The sequence below is a fragment of the Leuciscus leuciscus genome (genome assembly GCF_965113295.1).
Source record: "Leuciscus leuciscus genome assembly, chromosome: 17".
Lineage (NCBI taxonomy): Eukaryota > Metazoa > Chordata > Actinopteri > Cypriniformes > Leuciscidae > Leuciscus > Leuciscus leuciscus.
The window spans coordinates 36,067,216-36,088,642 of NC_138741.1; the positions used below are offsets into that span (position 1 = coordinate 36,067,216).

At 35.6% G+C, this 21,427-nt stretch overlaps 3 protein-coding genes and 1 long non-coding RNA gene across 10 annotated transcripts in view; 1 reads left to right on the top strand and 3 right to left on the bottom strand.

Moving 5' to 3' along the window:
* Positions 1-241, bottom strand: part of LOC309478984 (uncharacterized protein) — a gene marked incomplete at its 5' end in the record, with an annotated part of 33,202 nt that extends 32,961 nt beyond the window's left edge. The window contains one exon of the mRNA XM_082142829.1: positions 209-241. Coding sequence (XP_081998955.1) covers positions 209-241 — 33 coding nt within the window. The remainder of the gene's footprint in view (positions 1-208) is intronic.
* LOC309479461 (uncharacterized protein) overlaps positions 1-21,427 on the top strand; it is a 227,363-nt gene that overhangs the window by 180,766 nt on the left and 25,170 nt on the right. The window lies entirely within an intron of this gene.
* LOC309479459 (uncharacterized protein) lies at positions 215-12,106 on the bottom strand. 7 transcript variants are annotated; one of them, XM_082143618.1, is made up of 9 exons: positions 11,656-12,106; positions 10,647-10,751; positions 9,658-9,711; positions 8,859-8,924; positions 8,667-8,747; positions 6,117-6,354; positions 3,008-3,482; positions 696-721; positions 215-550 (listed from the first exon to the last, which is right to left on the bottom strand). In XM_082143618.1, exons 6-9 carry the CDS (start codon positions 6,293-6,295, stop codon positions 403-405), a joined length of 828 nt encoding a protein of 275 aa, XP_081999744.1. In that variant the 5' UTR covers positions 6,296-6,354; positions 8,667-8,747; positions 8,859-8,924; positions 9,658-9,711; positions 10,647-10,751; positions 11,656-12,106; the 3' UTR covers positions 215-402. The 7 variants fall into 7 exon arrangements, with proteins under 7 accessions (XP_081999744.1, XP_081999745.1, XP_081999748.1 ...); XM_082143619.1 differs by having other exon boundaries at positions 8,667-8,735; positions 8,849-8,924; XM_082143622.1 differs by having other exon boundaries at positions 215-399; positions 11,656-12,101.
* LOC309478634 lies at positions 19,599-21,106 on the bottom strand. The gene is made up of 3 exons (XR_014199065.1): positions 20,816-21,106; positions 20,451-20,507; positions 19,599-20,330 (listed from the first exon to the last, which is right to left on the bottom strand). It is a non-coding gene; the product is annotated as an uncharacterized lncRNA (long non-coding RNA).

A 21,427-nucleotide genomic window follows, 5' to 3' on the forward strand; every position in this document is an offset into this window, starting at 1 on the left:
TTTCACTTTTTAAACTTTTACTTTAACAATAATCTGCCGAGGGTCTTCTTTAAAATGAGGCCAAACTTAAGTGTGTGCAACCAAGCTTCAAAATTTTATGACAGTTTCTTGACACAGAAACTATGGACCTCTATGGTTTTTTGTCCTCTATGGACCTATGTGTAACTTTTTTTAATTGACGCACAAGGGTTAAAGTAGATGAACTTACGGTCAATCCTGTCACGGCTCCTGGACGCTGCATGTGCCGGAAGACCAAGAGCGCCTGGAGGTAATAGCGGTACAGCGTCTTGTCGGGGCTTGAGACCGCTGTGCCCGTCAGCAGATCCCCGTGGATCCTGAGAAAGTCTGACTTCGCAACTGTTAAAATCCTCTGGCAATCTTTAATGCTGGGAGCTCTATCTGTTACGTTGAGGTAGAATCAAAGGAGGAAGCAGGATCCAAATCCACATGCAGCACTTTATTAAATAAACCCAGAACTTCACAGATGCAGACAGACTCAAGATCAGGACTCAGGAACAGAACAACATTCAACATCAAGAACCCACAAACACTGAAACAAGACACAGGGCTTAAATACACAGACAGACCAGCTAAACAAGATAACAAGGGGGCGTGGCTAATGAAAAACACCTGGGAAAACTAATCAACATAACGGGGAACTGCTAAACATAGAATGAGACAGGGGCTGCACGTACCGGAGGAAACGGGACACGTTGTCAACCTGTGAAGAAGGACGTGAGAAAGAAGTGTCAGCATTAAGATCATTAAAAGAAAGAAGAGCTACGGAACATAAGCCACATTTCCATTACCCTTCAAATCGCACAAACTGAAATTGTGAATTGAAAATACGCCCAATGGAAACGTGTCAATTTCGAAAAAACTCCCATATATATAAAAAAAAAAGTTAACGCTTGCATGAGGTGGTTTTTCAGGCAGTTCGAAAAAGGAATATTTCGTAAAACTGCAATGGAAACAGTTTTTGCGCATTTACAGGTCAGCTGACGTAGATGATGCGGTGTGTTTGGACAGAAGACGAGACAGATTTCTTCATTAAACTCATAAAAGACAAAAGAATTACAGGAATACTGGATTCTAAACAACAAAGAAATGCCACAGTTTATCAAGAGATTGAAGCAGAAATTAGTGGTCAACCGATATATCGCCAAGGCCGATGTGTTGGAAGCGGGACTTTTATTTTGACGGGTGGCGCTGAGAACACCAGCGCCTGCTCACACAGCGCTCACTCACATTCTCCGTCTTCATTAGTTTACGATCTCTGTCAGTCATATCTAATACTTTGTTAGACAGAACTGGTAAAAAGTAAAGCGTTGCTTTTATATTATTTGTAACAGAAAAGGCAAACAATCAGGCTAAAATACTTTCATTTACCGTCAACATTCAGCAAATGTGCATCTACATCATTTAATCAAATCTCTGAATATCTAATAAACATTTAATTTCATTGCAGATTTAATGGAATCCAGCTGTGATATCTTGTGAAGTGTGCATAAACGTGTTAGGGACGGTCGGTCCGTGTGAAGTGAGTGAATGTGAACAGAAGATCAGCTTCACAGGAGACACGATCGAAAAAATTTAAATCCTTCATTTTAAAATATGCTGTGCTATATCCAGTTGCCCACTGTGTCATATTCATATCGTTTTCACTGTGTGCTGTATGTAATATTAGTGTTACCTTGTCTTTATTTGAAAAAATATGATTACCAGTGCGCACAATATTACCAGATTACTGAGTGCAATGTTACAGTGTTTACTTCCTTTTTATTCACATATTCATATATTTTTAAACAATTACTTTATTTGTGAAAAATACTGTAATAGGATTGCAGATTCAAGAAGTTGCCATCTAAAGTATAAGCATGTTTATTTTAAGGATTTGTTTTCTAATTTATTTATATTTTATTAAATATTGATTAAAATAAATATAAAGTATAGGCTATATAAAAATACCGGCTTTACATCGGCCACCCTGCTCTCTAAGATATCGGCATCGGCCATCAAAAAAACGATATCGGTCGACGACCACTAGCAGAAATGAGGGAGAAACACCCAGAAACTCCTCATATGTGCCGCTCAAGTATAAAAGGCCTAACTTTCCATTAATGCTTGGAAAACACGCCTACGTCTCTTTCCATTAAAATGATGGCTAATGCGACGACTGAGATATACTATGATAATAAACACTCATCATGATATTAAATACAGCGTACTGTGCAGAATCTGTGCATTTCTGGCTTACTTGAACACGCACGTCACTATACGCAACAATAACGGCACGCTTGTTCATTTGCATGGAAGCAATAGTGAAGATTAAAAAGCATTTGGTTATCAGAAAAGACATTATTTTCCAACATTTTTTTATGTTCTTTCTACTGTATTGATCTGTCCAGCTAAAACACATTTGTGGTGAAAATGATGAGGATGAAAGAGGAAGGGAGGAGATGCTGGATGACAGGATTTTGTTTGAACAAGAAATGAATGTATGAAATCCAAATTCTAGAATATATACTGTATATACAGTACTGTGCAAAAGTCTTAGGCATGTTAATAGCATCTCGGAGACGTTCCCGCAATTCTTCTGGATTTAGTCTGTCTCAGTTTCTTCATGTAATCACAGACGGACTCGATGATGGTGAGATCAGATCATACCGGCTGTTGTCAGACTCCTTGTGCATACACAAATCTCACTGGATTATTATAATTAATGGCAAAAACAATGTTTGGAAATGTAAACTGATATTTCCTACTGACACACTACAGCAAAAGATATAAAAAACTGACTTAAAACCATTTTATTAACATGCTTAAGACTTGTGCACAGTACTGTATATATATGAAACTTTGTTTTTTGGGCTAGTAGAACTTCTGAATGGCCGCTATATTTTAGTTGCATCGATTAATAGAAAAGCCGGCATTTCGCAATCGTTTTTTTAATGACATTTATTGCAAAAGTTGAGCGTGTGAAGTGAAACGGGTGAAGAGATCTCACCTTCGTCTGACAGTGGGAGACCCTGAGTGACTTCATCAGGTGCTTCTTAAAGTCCACCAGGAGCTCGGCATTCGCCGGGAACTTGCCATACAGACCCGCCTCCTTCATCTTTATCCTCACGGAAGAGGTTTGGGTTGAAGGAGGATCTCTATCGGTCGTGTCCGAGTCACTGTCAGGATCCAGGGCCGTGTGGGACTCCTGAGGCTGGTTCGTGATGAAGAAACCCCGGCACAGAAGCTCCTTCACCATGACGGTCCGGGAGTGTGTGTCGGGAAGGATCTCACGGAGACACCTGTAATCCCAGGTCCTGTTGTTGAAGATCCACTCTCGACTGGAAGCCCTGGCCTTCTGAACCTCCTCCATTCGCTCTTCAGGTGTGCTGCCGTTTCTCATGCAAACCCTGGCCAGGTGAACGGGGAGGTTCTCCTGAGGCTTGTGGCACCGCAAGCAGTGCACGATATTACGGTCAGCAGATCTTCGAGAAAAAAGATATAATAAATGTGATTGAAAGAAAGTAAATGGGAAGCAGCAGAACAGAGCTATTAGCATTTATATTGTGAGTGGCTGGAATGATTGTTAAGGGGTGTAACGATACCCTCAAGTCACGATTCGATACATCTCACGATACGATATTATTGCGATACTCCAAGACATATGATAAAAGGTAAACAACAAATGTGCTGTTGATTAAAATGCTAAATTTGGTATTAAATTGGTGGAAATGAACAGGCTTGGACTTGGTGCTGAAACCCAAAGCACAGGACAATAGAGACGCCAGAATAACATAACAGAATAACGTCAGTGTCACTGACTAGATATATTTAAAATAATGTATAGGGCACTTTTACTGGTAACATCAGATATTTGGCATTATCAGGACACACACATATTCCCCCATTGCATTATTATACATTATATTCAACATTACATATAGCAGTTTAATGTAGTACTGACACTAAAACTCTGAAAACGTGAAACTTTTTTATACACAATACGTGAAACTTTTTTATACACAATACATATTGATCCTTTTTTTAGTGCGATATATTGTGACAACCCTATTGTTAAGGGGTGTGAAAGTGCACAGACTATGGTCAGTTAGTAAACCCCCACACGGTCTTTAATAATCTTATGAAAATTAACCAGGGTCTTTGAATAAAACCAAAAACCCGTGGTTAATATAGTTAAAGTCCCAAATGAACCATGGTTTTGACTTTTGAAACTTTAAAATCTAAATTGCTTTGATTTAAAACATTGTTAACCTATGGTTTATCTTAAACTCTACATACAGTCAGGGATGGGCAGTATTTCAGATACATGTATTTAAAATACGCATTTGAAATACAAAATACTATTTTGTACTTTAAAGCCTTTGGAAAAAAATTATAATTTGTATTTAAATACATTTAAGATGAATATATTTGTATTTTCAAAATACATAAAATACTTTTTGCCAGTCAACCTCTTTATCAGAGTATTGATTTTGTGCATCAACTAGTTCAGACATTCACTAGCTCAGCATTGGATCAGAGATTTTTTGTTGTTGTTGGAATAAGGTGAGAATGTCATGATTAATTCTACTTGTTGATTAAAGTTAAAATAGTGCATTATTCACTTCAGTTAACATGAAAGAATAAAAGAGCACAGACAAGTGGGAAAATAGCGTTAGCCAATCAGTCTTGACCGGTTGTTGATTTTTATCAACTAGCTTGTCAAACGTGTTTAAAGCATCACTGCATGTTAGGGCTGGGTGATATGACACTATCATAGTGATGATATAAAGTGTGAATTGATGGAACTTTTTCTAAATCGTTTACATAGATGGGCCTATGTGTGGGGTAAGCAAATTTATCCGTGCAGCTTTTAGTGGACAGGAATTACTGGAAAATTACGTTGGAGTGGAAAAAGAAACACTGATGAATGATACTCCACAAACATCTTCAGCTTTTAGTTTTATTGTACATAAAAAAAGTTTTGTTTTTTAATTAAAAAGGGGTAAATAGTGTCAAATGAATTTAAATTAATTCTAATTTTAAATTTTAGATACACTTTCTAATTTTAATAAACTTAATGAAACAAATAAACTTTACATAAAATAAACATACCTGCTTTAATGCTTTAAAAGCATTGCAACAACAACAAAAAGAAAAGAAAAAAAACTCAAAAGAGTTTGAAATTCAGTTTATGCTGTGGAATCAAAACTGATATTGAGAATTGTGAAACCATGATATTGTTACTGTGAAGTAAAATTGGTCATATCGCCCATCCATATTCTTTGCTAGATAGCAGAAAAGGTTCCCACAGTTTTACATACAGTATGATTTTTTTAATAGTGTTCACCACAAATAATTGTAACCAGACATAAGTATATAAATGGCTGCTATTTTGCATAAGTTTATTTGTAATTGCAAGAAAGAAAGAAAGAAAGAAAGAAAGAAAGAAAGAAAGAAAGAAAGAAAGGGCAGAGATGTGGTTAGGAATGTAAAGTCAGTAGGTCTGTGTAGTTTCTTCATTCACTGTGACCTATCCCTGCACTGGATGGCCAATTTCACATGTATTTTCAAAATACAAAATGCTGTATTTGTATTTTAAATACATTTTTTCACACAGTATTTTGTATTTGTATTTTAAATACATTTCCATGTATTTATGCCCATCTCTGCATACAGTAACATCAGATAAAACTAAAACCCTAATTCAGATGCAACCAACATAACGTCTGCTCTCTGACCTTAAATAGATAGTTCACCCAAAAATGATTTGTTCTAAACTTAAATGAGTTTCTTTTTTCTGTTGAACACAAAAGAAGATATTTAAAAAATTGTTGGGAACCAGTTGATGGCACCCATTGACTTCCATAGTAGGAAAGAAAAAATACTATGGAAGTCAATGGGAAGTAGAAACTGTCTGGTTACCAACAGTCTTCAAAATATCTTCTTTTATGTTCAACAGAAGAAAGAAACTCGTAAAGGTTTGGGAACAACACGAGGGTGAGTTAGTAACGAAAACATTTTCATTTTATTATCCATTTAATAGTTTATTCTTGGATAAATGACTTCTCAAAAGCAAAAAACATCTCTGAAGGAAATACTAATAACACAAGCCTCACCTCCTCTGATCTCGTTCAGCCATTCTCACAGTTACAGCAAGAAAAGTATCTAATGCAGGAGAAGAGTTTGTTGACGAAAGAACATGTTTAGAGCCATTTCTTCTTCTTCTTCTTCTTCTTCTTCTTCTTCTTCTTCTTCTTCTTCGGAATGTGTAAACCTGTGATCTCACCTCTTGCATTTCTGTCAGTTGTGCCAATGTGGGCAGGGCTTAGTTAACCTGTAGTGATGTCACTGAAGCTGAGCCAATAAGAAGAACCAAAGGCGTGGCCAGACAAGTGTCACTCTTACTAACATTAACAGGATTGATTGATGTACAACACTTATATTTAAGATCAAAATCAACAGAGTATTTAGAGTCTCGTTTGCACTCATAAGAAAAAAGCGAGCTGGTATCGCCGGCGATACCGCCAACCCCGGGGGGTTAAGGGAGAGTTCGCTTGTGCAATCGCAGCACTCTGTGGAATTGTAAGTTGTAATATTTTTTTTAATTTTGTGATATATATCTGATTGATCTCATATAGGATGCATTTGGCTGAGTTAATGAGCGCTGCAGTAAAGCGCTTCACTGTAGGCCTACTGGTGGTCATCTCTTCAGCACGAGCGCTCAAACAGCAATGCAGAACACACTTCATTGTACCGGTGACGATCATTAGCTTCAATGCAGAACATTAATTATGATTGGGAGTGTCATATATACATAACATTATAATGAGCAAACTATTGCATTAAAAACGTCGTGAATTCTTTGGGTTTAGTTGCTGTATTTCAGCGTGTTGTCCTGGGAGGAGCGCATCCACAACAGGAGTTTCACTATGTAATAGATGATTACTATTAATAATAGCTCAAGTTAATCTGTGCATGATTTTGTGCAAGTATAAGTTGTAATATTGTGTTTATTTTGTATAAATATCTAATTTATCATATAGGTAGTGTTCCGTTGAGCTAAAACCATCTAACAAAGCTTCAGTTTAGGGGTGTTCCTTCAGCTCTTTAGCTTTAGCGCACGCAGCTCAAACACAACGTTATTTGAAACAGAAATATTAAAGATTTTTAATATTACTGTAATATTAAAAAGTTGAATATGTTTTCAAAAACACTGATGCTTTATTATTCATAACAAGTACTTTTATTGTTCTTGTATCATTTTCATCAACAATATGGTTTGAGTAAAATCATTCCCGTATTGTCCGGGCGGAGGCCATTTCATTTTATTTATCCATGGCATTTGTATTTTGATTCTTTATATGTAGCCTAAGTAATGTTGTCCAATAACTTGTTTGCATTTTATTTCATTTTATTTATTATTATTATTATTATTATTATTTGTACACTCAAAAAAAAAATTTGTCTAAAAATAAGATTTATGTATTTGAATTGCATAACAAATTTCCATGCATTTGGATTACATAGTTTTAACATAAACCAATCAATAATCTGAATGTGATTCATATTTTTAAGTCATATCTATAAGTCATATCTAAATGAAACAGATAAGATTTATGTAATTGTATTAATAAACTGAATGTGATTTATATTTGTCAGTCGTATGTAAATGAAACAGGTAAGATTTATGTAATAGTACACAGAAAAACGCCCATGTTAAATCAACACTGCTCAGTGTTCATATGTGTGCACACTACAGAGGTAAAGCGGTCTTGAAGTTAATGAGATAATTAACTGATGATTGAGCATTAATTATGAACACCTGCTGTTAACAAGCAGAATCACTGAAGGAAAGAGAAACACAAGAACTACAACTGACTTCAGCCACAGCTAAAGGAAGACATTAAATCTGTGAAGATCTCAGCAGAGGAGGATTAAACAACTCCACAAACAGAATTACCAGCTTCACTTATTACTAACCAGACTGACTTTATTTCATTTCCGTTTGAATGAAAACAATAGGTGTATTTTTAAGTCACCATGATGGTGGTTAGCGTTTGCTTTAGTTGGACTCTTGACCCTATAAGGCAATAGATGTTTTGGTAAAACTTCACAATACATATGTTATTGCATTAACTAACATTAACTAACAGAGATAAAAAACTTTTGTTAATGTGAGTTAATAAAATATGTGAGTTCATGTTAGACACTGGATCCTAAAATGTCTTGGAAAATGTTGAGATTAACGTTAAGTAAGATAAACGTTAAGTAAATCCTGTAGAAGTATTGTTCATTCATTGTTAGTTCATGTTAACTAATACTAACAAGATGAAACCTCTTTGTAAAGTGTTGCCATTTTTTTATAAAGAAAGTTGGAAATATGAATGTAAAATTAATTTGAAAAGTTAAGGAATCTTACACTGGTTCAAACTAGGCCACTGTACTGTATATGTTTGATTTATGTTGAAGTGTTTGGGACATTGGCTTTAAATGATGTGCGTTTCATTTTTGTAATCAGGCTTTCAAAGTATATCAAATTTTGGATTTAGATTCATCGGCTAATATATCAGATATCGGCTTTCAAATATAAAGAATGATCAGTTATCGAAATCGGCCCAAATGTTCATATCGCTGTATCCCGAATTTGATTACCAAAAAACCAATACCTTCTGTACATCTCTGACTTCTGACTGGGACGGGGACGGACTCTTCATTTCGAGAGTGGAGGGTTCAACCTCACAGAGAGTCTACAAAACATCACATTAGACATGAAACAGTGGTGTAAATATGTGAACACTAGATCTCACAGATGTCTCTGCTTCGTTTGCTCGTTCTTTTCCAGCACAACTCTCACTTACCTTGTCTAGTCCCACAGTAAGAGCAGCACAATCACTGCCTGATGACAACTGGCTCTTATGGCTCATCTGAGAATATGAAATTAAGCGTTACATACAGAAACACTTCACCTAAGAGTTTTAAAAAAGCATAATAAATGGAATATATAAGGGATAATGTACAGTCAGTCAGTCAGTCAGTCAGTAATTAATACAAAATAAACACAGACAGGATAATAAGGGTCCTGATACACAGCTATCTATCACTAAATATTTGCACATGAAATACTGATTTGAGATAATATAGACCTACAAGATTACAAAATAGTTCAAGTTTTCAAATCATCATTTCAATATTTAAATGTTACCACAAGGTAATGTTCACGGCTTTTATGCATCACATTACATGTGTTTTCATTACAGTGTGTCAGGTTGTGTGTAGCTTTACACCAGTTTATGAGGACACCGTTTTATGAGGACATCATAAGGACATCATAAGAGCATGTTCCTGATGTTTGACTTGACAGGAGAATCTCAGTGTGTTGTGTAAGTTTGACAGAATCCTGGTCTACGAGGACACTAGCTTTACTGGGACACTGGTAACTAGATACATTTGGACGGCACTGAGTTCAAGTGTGTGTATGTATGAGAGTGATATGAGACATTGCGCCTGTGCTAGATGTACAGTAAGTGATCGTGACTCACTTCTTACACACACAATCATAATTCAGTGACTGATAACTGTGGCAAATAATCTGTTTCTGAGGAACACTGGTAATTTCTTTAAGGAATAACTCAGTTATTACATTAACTTCTTGGATACCTTTAGAGTTGCTGTATCTTGTTCAGGTTTCATCGGATTCTTCTCAGTTATCATCTGAAAAAAAAGTAGTATAAAAATATAAAAAAGACAAATAAATACTAATTTTAGTATTACTTATTGAAAGCCAATTTCAACAGAGGTTGCTATTTTCTACCAACTTCTTCAATGATTATATTTAATCTAACAAGCACAAATAGTTTTTGATATTGGTATTAGCCACAATGAGCTGTGAATTATGGGTTATCAGTATCGATCCTAATATTCCATTATGTGTGTCCAGGTAAAACTAGTGTCCTCATAGACCAGGATTCTGTCAAACTTACACAACACACTGAGATTCTCCTGTCAAGTTAAACATCAGGAACATGCTCTTATAATGATGTCCTCATAAAACAGGTGTAAGACACACACAACCTGACACACTGTAATAAACATGCATGTAATGTGATGCATTAAAGCCATGAACATTAACTTGTAGGGCTGCACAATGTATTGCTTTATGATCATTCATACCTATCTGTGGTAGTGACATTGCAGTATAGGCCTCTGTGAAGTCAGGCTATGTAAAGACTCTGCCGTGTTATTTTACAGTTGATTACTCAATTTCTGTAGCTAAATGCTGTTAGACTTACCTGGAATATAATGAGGCATTGTTTATTTCACATCTTTGTTCATTTTTTTTATCTCTGCTTGCAATTTATTATTTTCTATGCAGATGCAAACCCCTACAAAATCACACCAATCATTCTAGAATGATTAATTATTTCCAAATTCAAGTCATTTGGTGAAATTGTTTTTCATATTGCATTATTTATTGCAGAAAAAAAAATAAAAAAATTGCAATACCGTGCAAGTCTATTACCTTGGGTAATTTTTAACCTTTAATATTACCTTTAATAATAAAACAAGTAAAATCATCACTGTAAATAACACATAATGTATCTGCTTTATTAAACAGTGTCACTTAAGCATGGAAACACTGAACTCACCTTTATAATGATTGCTGAATCTGCCCTGGAGCTCATCGGTGTCTGTCCTCCTCCAGATCTTGATCTTCTCCTTCACTGACTCACTTCAGCCATCATCTCATGTGTCTGCGCTCATAGAAAAAGACCCTCATTAATCATCATGACCATTGCATTTCATTTGACATATTATTCAAAAAGCTTGTTTTAAATAAATTGATCAATTATGGTATGGTCATACTTTATTATATGATATTTAAGGAATATGTTAATTGATGATAACTATTCATTCATAGATTTCATTCACAATTGATAAATGATATGCAATAATAGTGACAGTATTAATAAGACTGAATCAGACTGACAGTTCTAATAATATTCAGAGTATATGTTATTATAGTCAGGAGTAGAGCACATATTTGTGTCTTAATGTGTTTAAAGCAAGCAGAACTGTAGTAATATTAACAGTAGCATATCAGGATACTGTACTGGGTGAAACACCCTCCCCTTCACATACTGTAGTCATGACAACAACGCGTTATTATGATGGCTAGACTATTTTATGCGATCAGAAAAGGTAGCAGTTACAAATATAGTGCAATCGAAAACGAGTTTAAAATAACAAGCATCGCTGATTCCCTCATGTCAGTCTGTAAACCCTCATGACATTTTACTTTGTTTCCAAAACACCTTTTTTTCTGAAAAACAAAATTATATAATTAATCTTTTTATCATTTTGGCGAAATTTTATATTCATAAGACACGAATAACTCAAAAGAAACCCTCCTATATTGCCTTCTATAACACTGATCTAACAATATATTTTGAAACTCTTTCAAACATGAGATCACAAAATAAAAAAAAGTCTGTAAACAGAATCACTATAACGTTAGGTCCGCTAGCACCGTTAGCATCACGCGCTAGCTGCTTTCTAGCTGTAAAACGAGCAGCGAAGAGCATACAGAACATGCACAAACAAGCCAACCGGACCCACATGCTATTAGAGAAGGAATTAAACAACATTATAACTTACCTTTTGGATAACAGTTGCCTTCATCAGGTCCACAGATGTCTTCTCAGGTGCAGAGTTTCTGTCCAGTCCAAACAGGAAATGACCGTGACGAATGACTACGTTATTCTTATCATAATATAAAGCGGGATTTTATTTATTTATTTGTCATATATTTAATGCACAATTAATCCTATATTTAATGCACAATTAATAAATTACAGGCAAAAATACTTAAATAATTAGTATTGTATAATATTGTATAATAAGTGTTGCTTGAAGCTCCGCCCACTGGCGCCATCTTGTTTTCGTGATCTCCCGCCTACCGGTACCGATCTGACCAATCACTAAAGCTGATTAAAGCTTTCGAAACTTTCTCGAAATAATGACTTAACATCTCATAATAATGAGAAACTTTCTCGAAATAATGACTTAACATCTCATAATAATGAGAGACTTTGTCGTAATAATGACTTATTTTCTCGCACTTCTACGCATGCGCAAAGCAGCGGAGCAGACAATAGACGCTCCGCACTAGCGACTTCCTCTGGTCAAAGCCCTGTAAATGCATCACAGCGGGGGCGCGCAAGATGGCGGCCGAGACAGTTGGCAATATACAAGGCTAAGGAAAGATAAATGATTTTCTCACCTTAAACGTTAAATTCGATCAGTGCAAACAACTGGAAATATATATTTATATTGTGGTCTTAATAAGAGGACGATTTTGATTCCTTTTTCAAGCGTGAGTTTTGATTTAAACAAACTATCTAGCACAGTTGTAAAAGAAAGAAAGAAAAGAGATCAAGGTAAAAAGACAAACAAAGACGCTTTCATTCACCACCGAGAACAGAGATGTGAATGAGGATGTTATGGAAGTTGTCAAAGCAGGTGATATACATACCTACACTAATTCAGAGGGAGGAGTTGTCCCTCTTCCTGAGTCAGCTCCGTAGCCTGGATGCCAGCCGAACTTAGCCCCGCCCACAACATTTTTTGGTCGGGAAGTTCGGTCTGTACTCATTCCGTTGAGGAGCTATGGTGCGTTCAAGTCCTCCTGGGAATTTCGTACGTACGAGGTGGGAAGTCGTGTTGACGACGTGAGGTGCGTTCAAGTCAGTTTCGTCGGAGCAAGATGGTGGTGTACCTTCTTTTAATGAATAACACGAAAATATAGCAAGTTTTGTTAACTCTGCTTAGAAAATGAAGAACAAAGAATGCGCATCGGGTGTGTTTTTCTTTTTATGTTTTTAATTAACTTATGAGGCCAATGTAAATTAACTGTATCATTATATAATTAGTTAATTGTTATATTACAAGTAGGCTATATCATATTTTGTGCAGAGAGCTTACTTTGTTATAAATGAAAAAGCCTTACAATGTCACTGCTAAACCTGTAAGTGATAGGCTATATTTTACTATCACTTTGCTCAACTACAGACGTTGCATTCATTGATTCCGCCATGCTTCTCACTGACACGCCCCCAACTCGTACAGATCGGGGCTTAAAGAAAATCCCGAGCTCCCCACTGGTATTTACGACATTGTGGTGGCGTTCATGTGCATTCAACTCGTAAATACGATCTATACGAGATGACTTGAACGCACCACTATTATGCCCGAACAAAAATTGTTCGGACCAATCAAATTGTTAGGGCGGGCTTTATACGATGATGGACAGATGAGCAACGTAACGTAATCATCCACGTCACCAACGAGCGCTTGGGTTGAATTCGTTTACAACACAGATGACTGCCGCTGGAGAATTGTTATTTCACGAGTTCACACTTACAAATAAGTCAGATAGAATAAATTCTATAAATTCTGTTATAGAAGATATCGACAGCGCATTCATTTTAAAAGAGGAACAGAGAACCACGATCAAGGCATTTGTCGATCGGAAACATGAATGAAAAACATACATCACTTACTCCGTTGCTCTGATTGGTTATAGGTCTATCCAATTGAGTGCAGAGGCATTTTCCTTCCTGGTTCGGTTGAAACACGCCCCATAATCAAAGCTCAATGGAGCAGTATCAGATTCACATTCTGACTAGAATCTGAGTATGACGACGTCAGGCTATCAGCTCCGTGCACTCCAGTCGCAAAAAAAGGTAAAGTTGAACCTACACTCTCCGAACTGCAAGATAACATCGTGAGGCTTGTAGCTGAAAAAATAAAAGAGAACGCGGACAATCTTGCAGGCCTGATAAAGAAAAATGCGGACACCATCGAAGCTTTAAAGGAATCATCAGAGTTTCTCTTCAACGAAGTTCAAGACATGAAAACAGAAATAAAAACGGTTAAAAATATAAGTGATGACCATCAGAAGAGAATTACAGGCCTGGAAGACAGATTGAATGACATGGAACGCTATCACAGAAGATGGAACTTGAGGCTGTATGGCTTGCCAGAGCAGGAAGGAGAAGATGTTAAACAGCGTGTGATTGACATCTGTAAGGCAGTCATTCAAGACCCAGAAGAGGATCTTCGCTCCCAAATTGATGTAAGCCACAGGATCGGGAGGAGAGAGGATGGTAAAACTCGACCGGTGATAACAAGATTTACATCAAGATCGACCAAAGAAAAGGTATGGAAATGCGCGAAGAATTCGGAATTTCTCAAAATAAAGAAGATAAAATTCGGCGAAGACTTGACCACGAAAGATAAAGAGACTCGCACTAAACTGTGGCCACAGATTGAAGAGGCACGGAAGCAAGGGAAGAGAGCCTTCTTCGTCGGAGCTAAAGCCAAAGCTAAAACCTCTGATGTGATCTAAAAGCAAAGTTGCCCATGGACTTTCGTTGAGAAGTTCAGTTGTATTCTAAAATACATCTAGTGATGTGCTGTTATATTTAATGTTTAACTGTTAAAAGGTCAGATTTGTAATCCCAAGTTTGCTCATTCTAATCAGTATTCAAAAGGTGAAGAAAATCATTTTCCCTTTTTGTTACACTTAAAACTCAAGGTTTTTTGTTTTTGTTTGTTTTAGTTAACTTGTTCTACTTTTCAATTTGTCTTTGTCATTTTATTCGCTTAATGTGAGGGGTATACGAGAACAGACTAAGAGGAAAGCTGTATTTTTATTTTGTAAAACTTTCAAGGCAGATTTTTATTTTCTTCAAGAAACACATTCTTTAGCTTCAGATTTTAATTTCTGGAAAAATCAGTGGGGAGACAATATCTGGATGGCAAACAGTAAATCTGCTGGCGTTGCCATATTAAAGGGCTCCTTTCAGGGAAAAATCCTTAAAAATGTTGTTCATGATTTAGGAAGATGGGTTATTGTAGTTATTGAATTTATGGAGAATATTTTCATTTTGGGTAATATATATGGTCATAATAATAGTCATAGAAACACAGACCTTTTTGTAGAATTTGATGAACAAATAAATGCCTTATTAAATTCCTTCATCAACGCTAAATTAATTTTGGGAGGTGACTGGAACTGCATAAGTGACCCCATCATAGACTGTCAACCTCAAAGATCCTTAAGAGGCAATTATGGAGAGTTTAATAATCTATGTATGCATTTAAACTGTTGTGACATATGGAGATTAAAAAATCCACAGCAAATCCAGTTCACTTGGAATAACAAAGATTTATCTAAGAGATCCAGGATTGACTTCTGGCTTATTTCAAATGAGTTACTAGACAGTGTGGAAGAAACCAAAATAGAACCCTCAGTATTTTCTGATCATAATATGATTACTTTAGTATTATGTATAAGGGGTCAATCAATAAAATATAAACCAAATTATTGGAAATTAAATAATACACTTTTGAGTGATAAAATCTTCAAAGAAAAAGCCAAAAAAATCATAAATGAAAATTTGATAGAAGCAAAAAAAGACAAAATATATGGCAAACATTGGGAATATACAAAATTTCAGATCCGTAATATGGCCATTGAAAGGGCAAAAGAATTATCTAAGGAAAAAAGATTGAGACAAGATAGAATACTCAAGGGAATAATTTATATCTATGAAAAAAATGAGCAATCACAAGCTGACATCAATACTTTATTTGAATTACAAGCTGAATTGGACAATATCTATCAAAATTTGGCACAGGGAGCCTTTATTCGTTCTAGGCGAAAATGGATAGAACATGGTGAAAGGAATACAAAATATTTTCATAATTTAGAAAAAAGAAATGTTAGTGTTAACAGTATTTATAAACTTAGAATTAATGATCAGATCTCTGAAAACTCCTCAAAAATGTCAAATTTTGTGGAAGATTTTTATAAAAAACGATATTCCGAACACAACAGTTGTCAGAGCTCATTTTTCCTCTCATGTATAAAAAGTGTGGCTCAAGGTATTGATGAAACTCAGAAGGACATTTGTGATCAAGACATATCCCTAGAAGAACTTAAAAAGAACATTATAAGCTAAAAGATAATAAATCCCCAGGGAATGATGGCCTAACAGGTGAATTTTATAAAGCATTTCAAGATTACATTTCTGAATTCTTATTATTAGTTTTTAAGGAGGCTATAGAAACCTGTAGGCTTCCCCCGACTATGTGTCAAGGCTAAATTACATTATTACCTAAACCCAATAAGGATTGCTTGCTTCTTGACAACTGGAGGCCTATAACCTTAATTAATAATGATGCAAAATTGTTGGCTCATATTTTTGCGCAAAGAATAAAGTTGTGCTTAGATACAATAATAGATGACAGTCAGTCTGGTTTTATGCAGTCCGTTCCTATTTCTGTTGGTCATGCAAACCATGGCTCTATGTATACATTACGATTCGTTTCAAGGCATCAAAATTATGGAAAAAGAAATGAAATGTTGTCAGCTAGCTGATGATACAGCTATTTTTTTAAAAGACAAATCACAGGTTAAAAAAGTTATAGAGTGTCTCAATGTATTTTCTAAAGCTTCAGGTTTATCTTTAAATGTTAAAAAATGTACTCTTTTTCCACTTAAAAACAATGATATTCCCTTAACTGAATTTGAAGGTATTCCAGTTAGGGAGGAAGTTACGAACCTTGGTATCAATATCTGTAAAAATCAATCAGACAGAGTGCAATCTAATTTCCAACCCCTTATGGTGAAAACGAAAAAGAGATTTGATATGTGGCTCATGGGGGATTTATCACTCAAAGGTAGAGTTCTTTTGTCCAAAACTGAGGGGCTGTCTCGTTTAGTCTATCCTGCAAAAGTGTTAGATGTGCCAAAATCTTTTATTAAAAAAATTGATTCAACCTTATTCAACTTTATATGGAAAAACAAGTCACACTATTTAAATAAAAATATATTATGTAATTCTTATAATCAAGGAGGTTTAAATGTGCTTGATTTTGGTACTTCTAATACAATTTTCAAGTTAAACTGGATTAAACATTATATTAAGCATACTGATAAACTATGGTATATTATTCCAAATCTTATTTTTGAAAAAGTTGGTGGTATAGAGTTCCTTTTAAAATGTGACTTTGAGGTTAACAAGCTCTATTCAGCTATCCAATTTTCATAGACAGGCTCTTTTATGTTGGCTTCTTATATACAAACATAACTTCTCCCCCCACAAGCAGTTAATCTGGAATAATAAAATGGTTAAATATAAGAATAAATCGATCTTCTACGACAATTGGATTAAAAATGATATTCTAATGGTCTCACAACTGATTAATAACGAGGGTTACTTACTTACATATACAGAGTTTTTAAACATATGTGGGATTCCAATAACTCCACGAGAATATAGTATTGTTTTTGATCCAATTCCAGTAGGTTTTTTGAGACTCTTGAGAGGTAGTAGTGAACCACATAAGCAATCAATGGATAAAAAACAGGTTTTGATAAACGGTATTGATATAAAAGATAGTAAATGTAATAATAAATTCTTCAGATGCTTGATTCACTGCCCTGCTACACCTCAAAATAAATACTTTTGGAATGAACACTTTGGAAATATTAATTGGAGATCATAAATGTAAATGGTCTGAAAGGATACCCAACATTTTCCATTTTAGGGCTGACATGAAGATTTATTTTGAAACACTGAAAGGACTTTCAAACCGCAAAGCAACCAGAACTATGGACATCTTCACCTCTTCGTTTTAATTATACACATATAACCCCTTTCTGTTATGTTATATTATATATATTTTTTTATCTTTTCTTTTCATTAATGTGTGAATCAATGTTCTTTAAATTCATTGATATGAATGTATACCTTTAATGTTCCTAATATCTTATGATGCTTTGGAATCATTTAGAATAGTATATGTGAAATATTTGTATCCATTGTTTTACCTCGTGTATAACTCTGAAAAAAAATAAAAAAATGCATCACAGCAAACATGGCACGCTCTGCAAAACAGTAGAATGAAGTCAACTAAGTGCAATCTGTAGTATCATTAAATAACATCATCAGTAGGCCTATATCTTCCATACTTTTCCATGCGCACGATAAGGTGTGAAAGTGGAATGCAGAAGCAGGACGGTTACCATGGTAACGAAGGACGCCTGCTTGTGCACACCAATGGAAATTGTTACATGAATTTACAAAACTATCAGATTAAAGTTGGAATATTAAATTTATTCGTCAAGTTTAAGTGTAACATCTTCATAAAATATATGGGTATGTGTTAATATAACGTATTTTGCTTCTAGGATATTTGATGTGCAGGTTCATCTGGAAGATATCAATACAGAAATCACCTTTAAGATGTTTATGACTTTGGGGACATTTACACATAAGTGGGCAGTGGAATGGGGGAAAACGCAAGGTCTTGAGGCGTGTTTTTAAAAGCTGAACTTCTTTTCAATTGAGCGCCGCGTTTTTAGAACGCCGAGACGCTGCAGAAGAGCGAGCGCAACGTCCGTCTAGTGCGCGTATGCCTAGAAAAGCAATGAAAAAGCGCGTTCTGTATGAACGGACCCTTACACAGATTTCCAGATGAAGTGTTCTTAAAACAGATCTGGAAAGGTGTGCTGTCTTATCATTCCTCCATCTATTTGAAATCCATGGATCACCCTTCTGTGTTGCTACTTGTTCATACACAAAAATATAAATAATTATATTGATTTATATCTTAATTTCTTTTCTTTTTTTAACTTACCGGGCGACTATGCAGGCTATGACAGCCGTCATTTACCCTGCCATACCCAGCTGATGCAAAGCGTAGGTTACTTTATATCTACACAGAGAGAAAGCCCTGTCTAGGCTCTTCTGTTGTGTCGAGCCATTCGTTATTTGTTTGATGAGAAAATGAAATGTAGCCTAGTTGCAATACACGCGTTAAATTTTGTAAGCTCCGTGCAACTGCAGCAGCAGAGGACTATTATTACTAGAATATTAGAAATCTAATACTCAAGCTGATTTCTCATTTTTCTACTCTTAATATTAAATAAAATAAAAACGACTGAACGAAAGATACACGGATTCTCTTGAACTACCACCGCGTTTGCGGTAGAAAACTACTGCAGTGCAGCCAAAATGCTCTGTTCGACTTTTCTGAGATCCTTTACTCTTCCCTGTGGATGACCTGTGACCTGACCTACTTTCTGTAAGATCTGAATTTTCCGCGGTTTGAATTTTAGAAAACTGAATTTGAAGTTCTGAATTTCTTCTTCATCTTGAAAACTTGAATCTGTATTTTTAAAAACTGAATATGAATTTGCAGTCAAAGAATTCAGAACAAAAAAATAGCTGTTTGAAAATATATGTCTAATAAATGTAAAAAACGAAATAAATTCGTTTAAGGAAATCAAATTCAGAACTATTTAAAATACCACATAGCCTACAATTCAAATTTGTTAGATTACACGTCTTGTAAATAAATCAAATAATTGACACAATTCAAATTCAAATCATATTGTCATATTATAAGCTCCATAAGACCACGGCTATGATACACACGCCGTTGACTGAGGTTGATTAATAGATTTATAAAAAAAATAATAGAAAAAAAAATAAATAAATACAAATCTGATACCTTTTTACAGCAGTTTAAAGTAGTGGCTGTTTTCAGCCACGAACATAATGAAAGGGTAGTGAATTTCAGGGCCGTGCAGAGACCTCTGGAGGGGCAGGTGCTCAAAGTATAAAAGGGGGCACATGGAACAAGGCTTTAAATAGGGCTGTGCTCAAAATATCAATACAGCAATATATCAATATGGATGATTCTGTATCGATACGGCAGCAAATGCATTGATGCAGTTTTGAAAAAGAAACAGAACAGAAAAGACTAATTTTAAGTTTAAAAGTAAAAAAAAAATTAATAATTATGTGTACATATTAATAACTCTGGGATTAGAAACTGAAGTATCTTAAGTTGCCCCAACCTGATGGCTTTTCCTTCTCTGTTCTAGCCTACAGAATAATAAAGAACAACTGTTATAGTAAACTGTGTAGGACAAAATCAACGTGGCCCACGTTTCGTTCAGTACAGTATAGTTTTATTTAATGCCATGTCAGCATCTGTGGCTATTTTCATGGCATAAACTGATTTACAAAAATACAAGAGTTACATTTATACAATGAAAATAAAAACAAAGCAAACAGAAAAAAATACAGCAATTAATACTTTACAATATTTTTAACATTAATGTGATACCTGTTTCTGGTAAATTCTTACTAAAGTCCTTAAATGAGTTTGCTGCCTTTGCTGTTGTTGTTGTTACTGCTGCTGATGATGATGATGATGATGATGATGATGATACTGCTGGAGTTGATCTGAGACTGTAGACATTAAAACAAACATATAGGAGATATATTAGCTGATTAAACCATTTTTATGTGACCATGACAAGATGTAAAGATAGCTGACAGTGTTTGGAACTGGCTCACTAGCTCACTGACCTGCTGTAAAGCTGCAGATTCTGCCCAGGCTGTTAGGGGAGATGTTCACAGAGGCTGCTGCACACAAAACATAAGATACTGGTAAGCCTTACCAGTGTAGTGATCATTTTTAAGGCACTCTACGTTTTTTAAATAAATATTGTAATAATAATAGTTTAAAGTACAAATAACATAAAAAGACCAGACCCTCGACACCCGTGAAACTTTTCTCCCTAAACAGCAAGCTAACGTAACTTCTACAGCCTACACACAGACAGCAATGTAAACAACATTTCTGCATGCTCTCTTCACGTCGTTCTTGTAAAATAACAATAATAAGTAAACAAACATCATAAGCACTTCGCTAAAAATGAAACACCACTTACCAGCAGCCGCAGAGTTGAAGATATCCTGTGGTAGTGCGCGTAGCCGCGCGAATTTTAAAAATGCGCGTGCACTGCAGCGAGAGGAATCGTCCCGGTTGAGTTCGTCAGGTGAAAGGTCATCATGTGGGTCATTTTATTTACGGCTAAATTATTATTCATTAATTTTACTAATAGTTAGATTGGGCAGGCATCCACAAAAGGGCCTTTAATTACAAAAAAAGGAGAGGAAATTTTGCCTTGACAAAAGGGCACTTTGGGCACCAAGGGGCAAAAGGGCAGGTGCTCGAGCACCCAACGCCCCCCCCTCCCCCCCTCTGCACGTGCCTGGTGAATTTGAACAATGCACAAGGGTTAAATATGCGTGTTTGACCGCTGCAGAGCAGCAGATGTGACGTCACAGTCGAGTTCCATATGACGTCACAGACTGAGTTCAGTTCAGCAGGGATTATCAGACTCAGACTCACTAACAGATGAAAGTGTTACAAACGCAATCTACCGCTTTAAACAACAGTAAAATAGTGTCTACACAGCTCGTTGAGATTCAGAATCTGACAGAATACGGTGTCATTTAATATATTTACGATATAAATTGAGTTACTTGACGGAATCTTC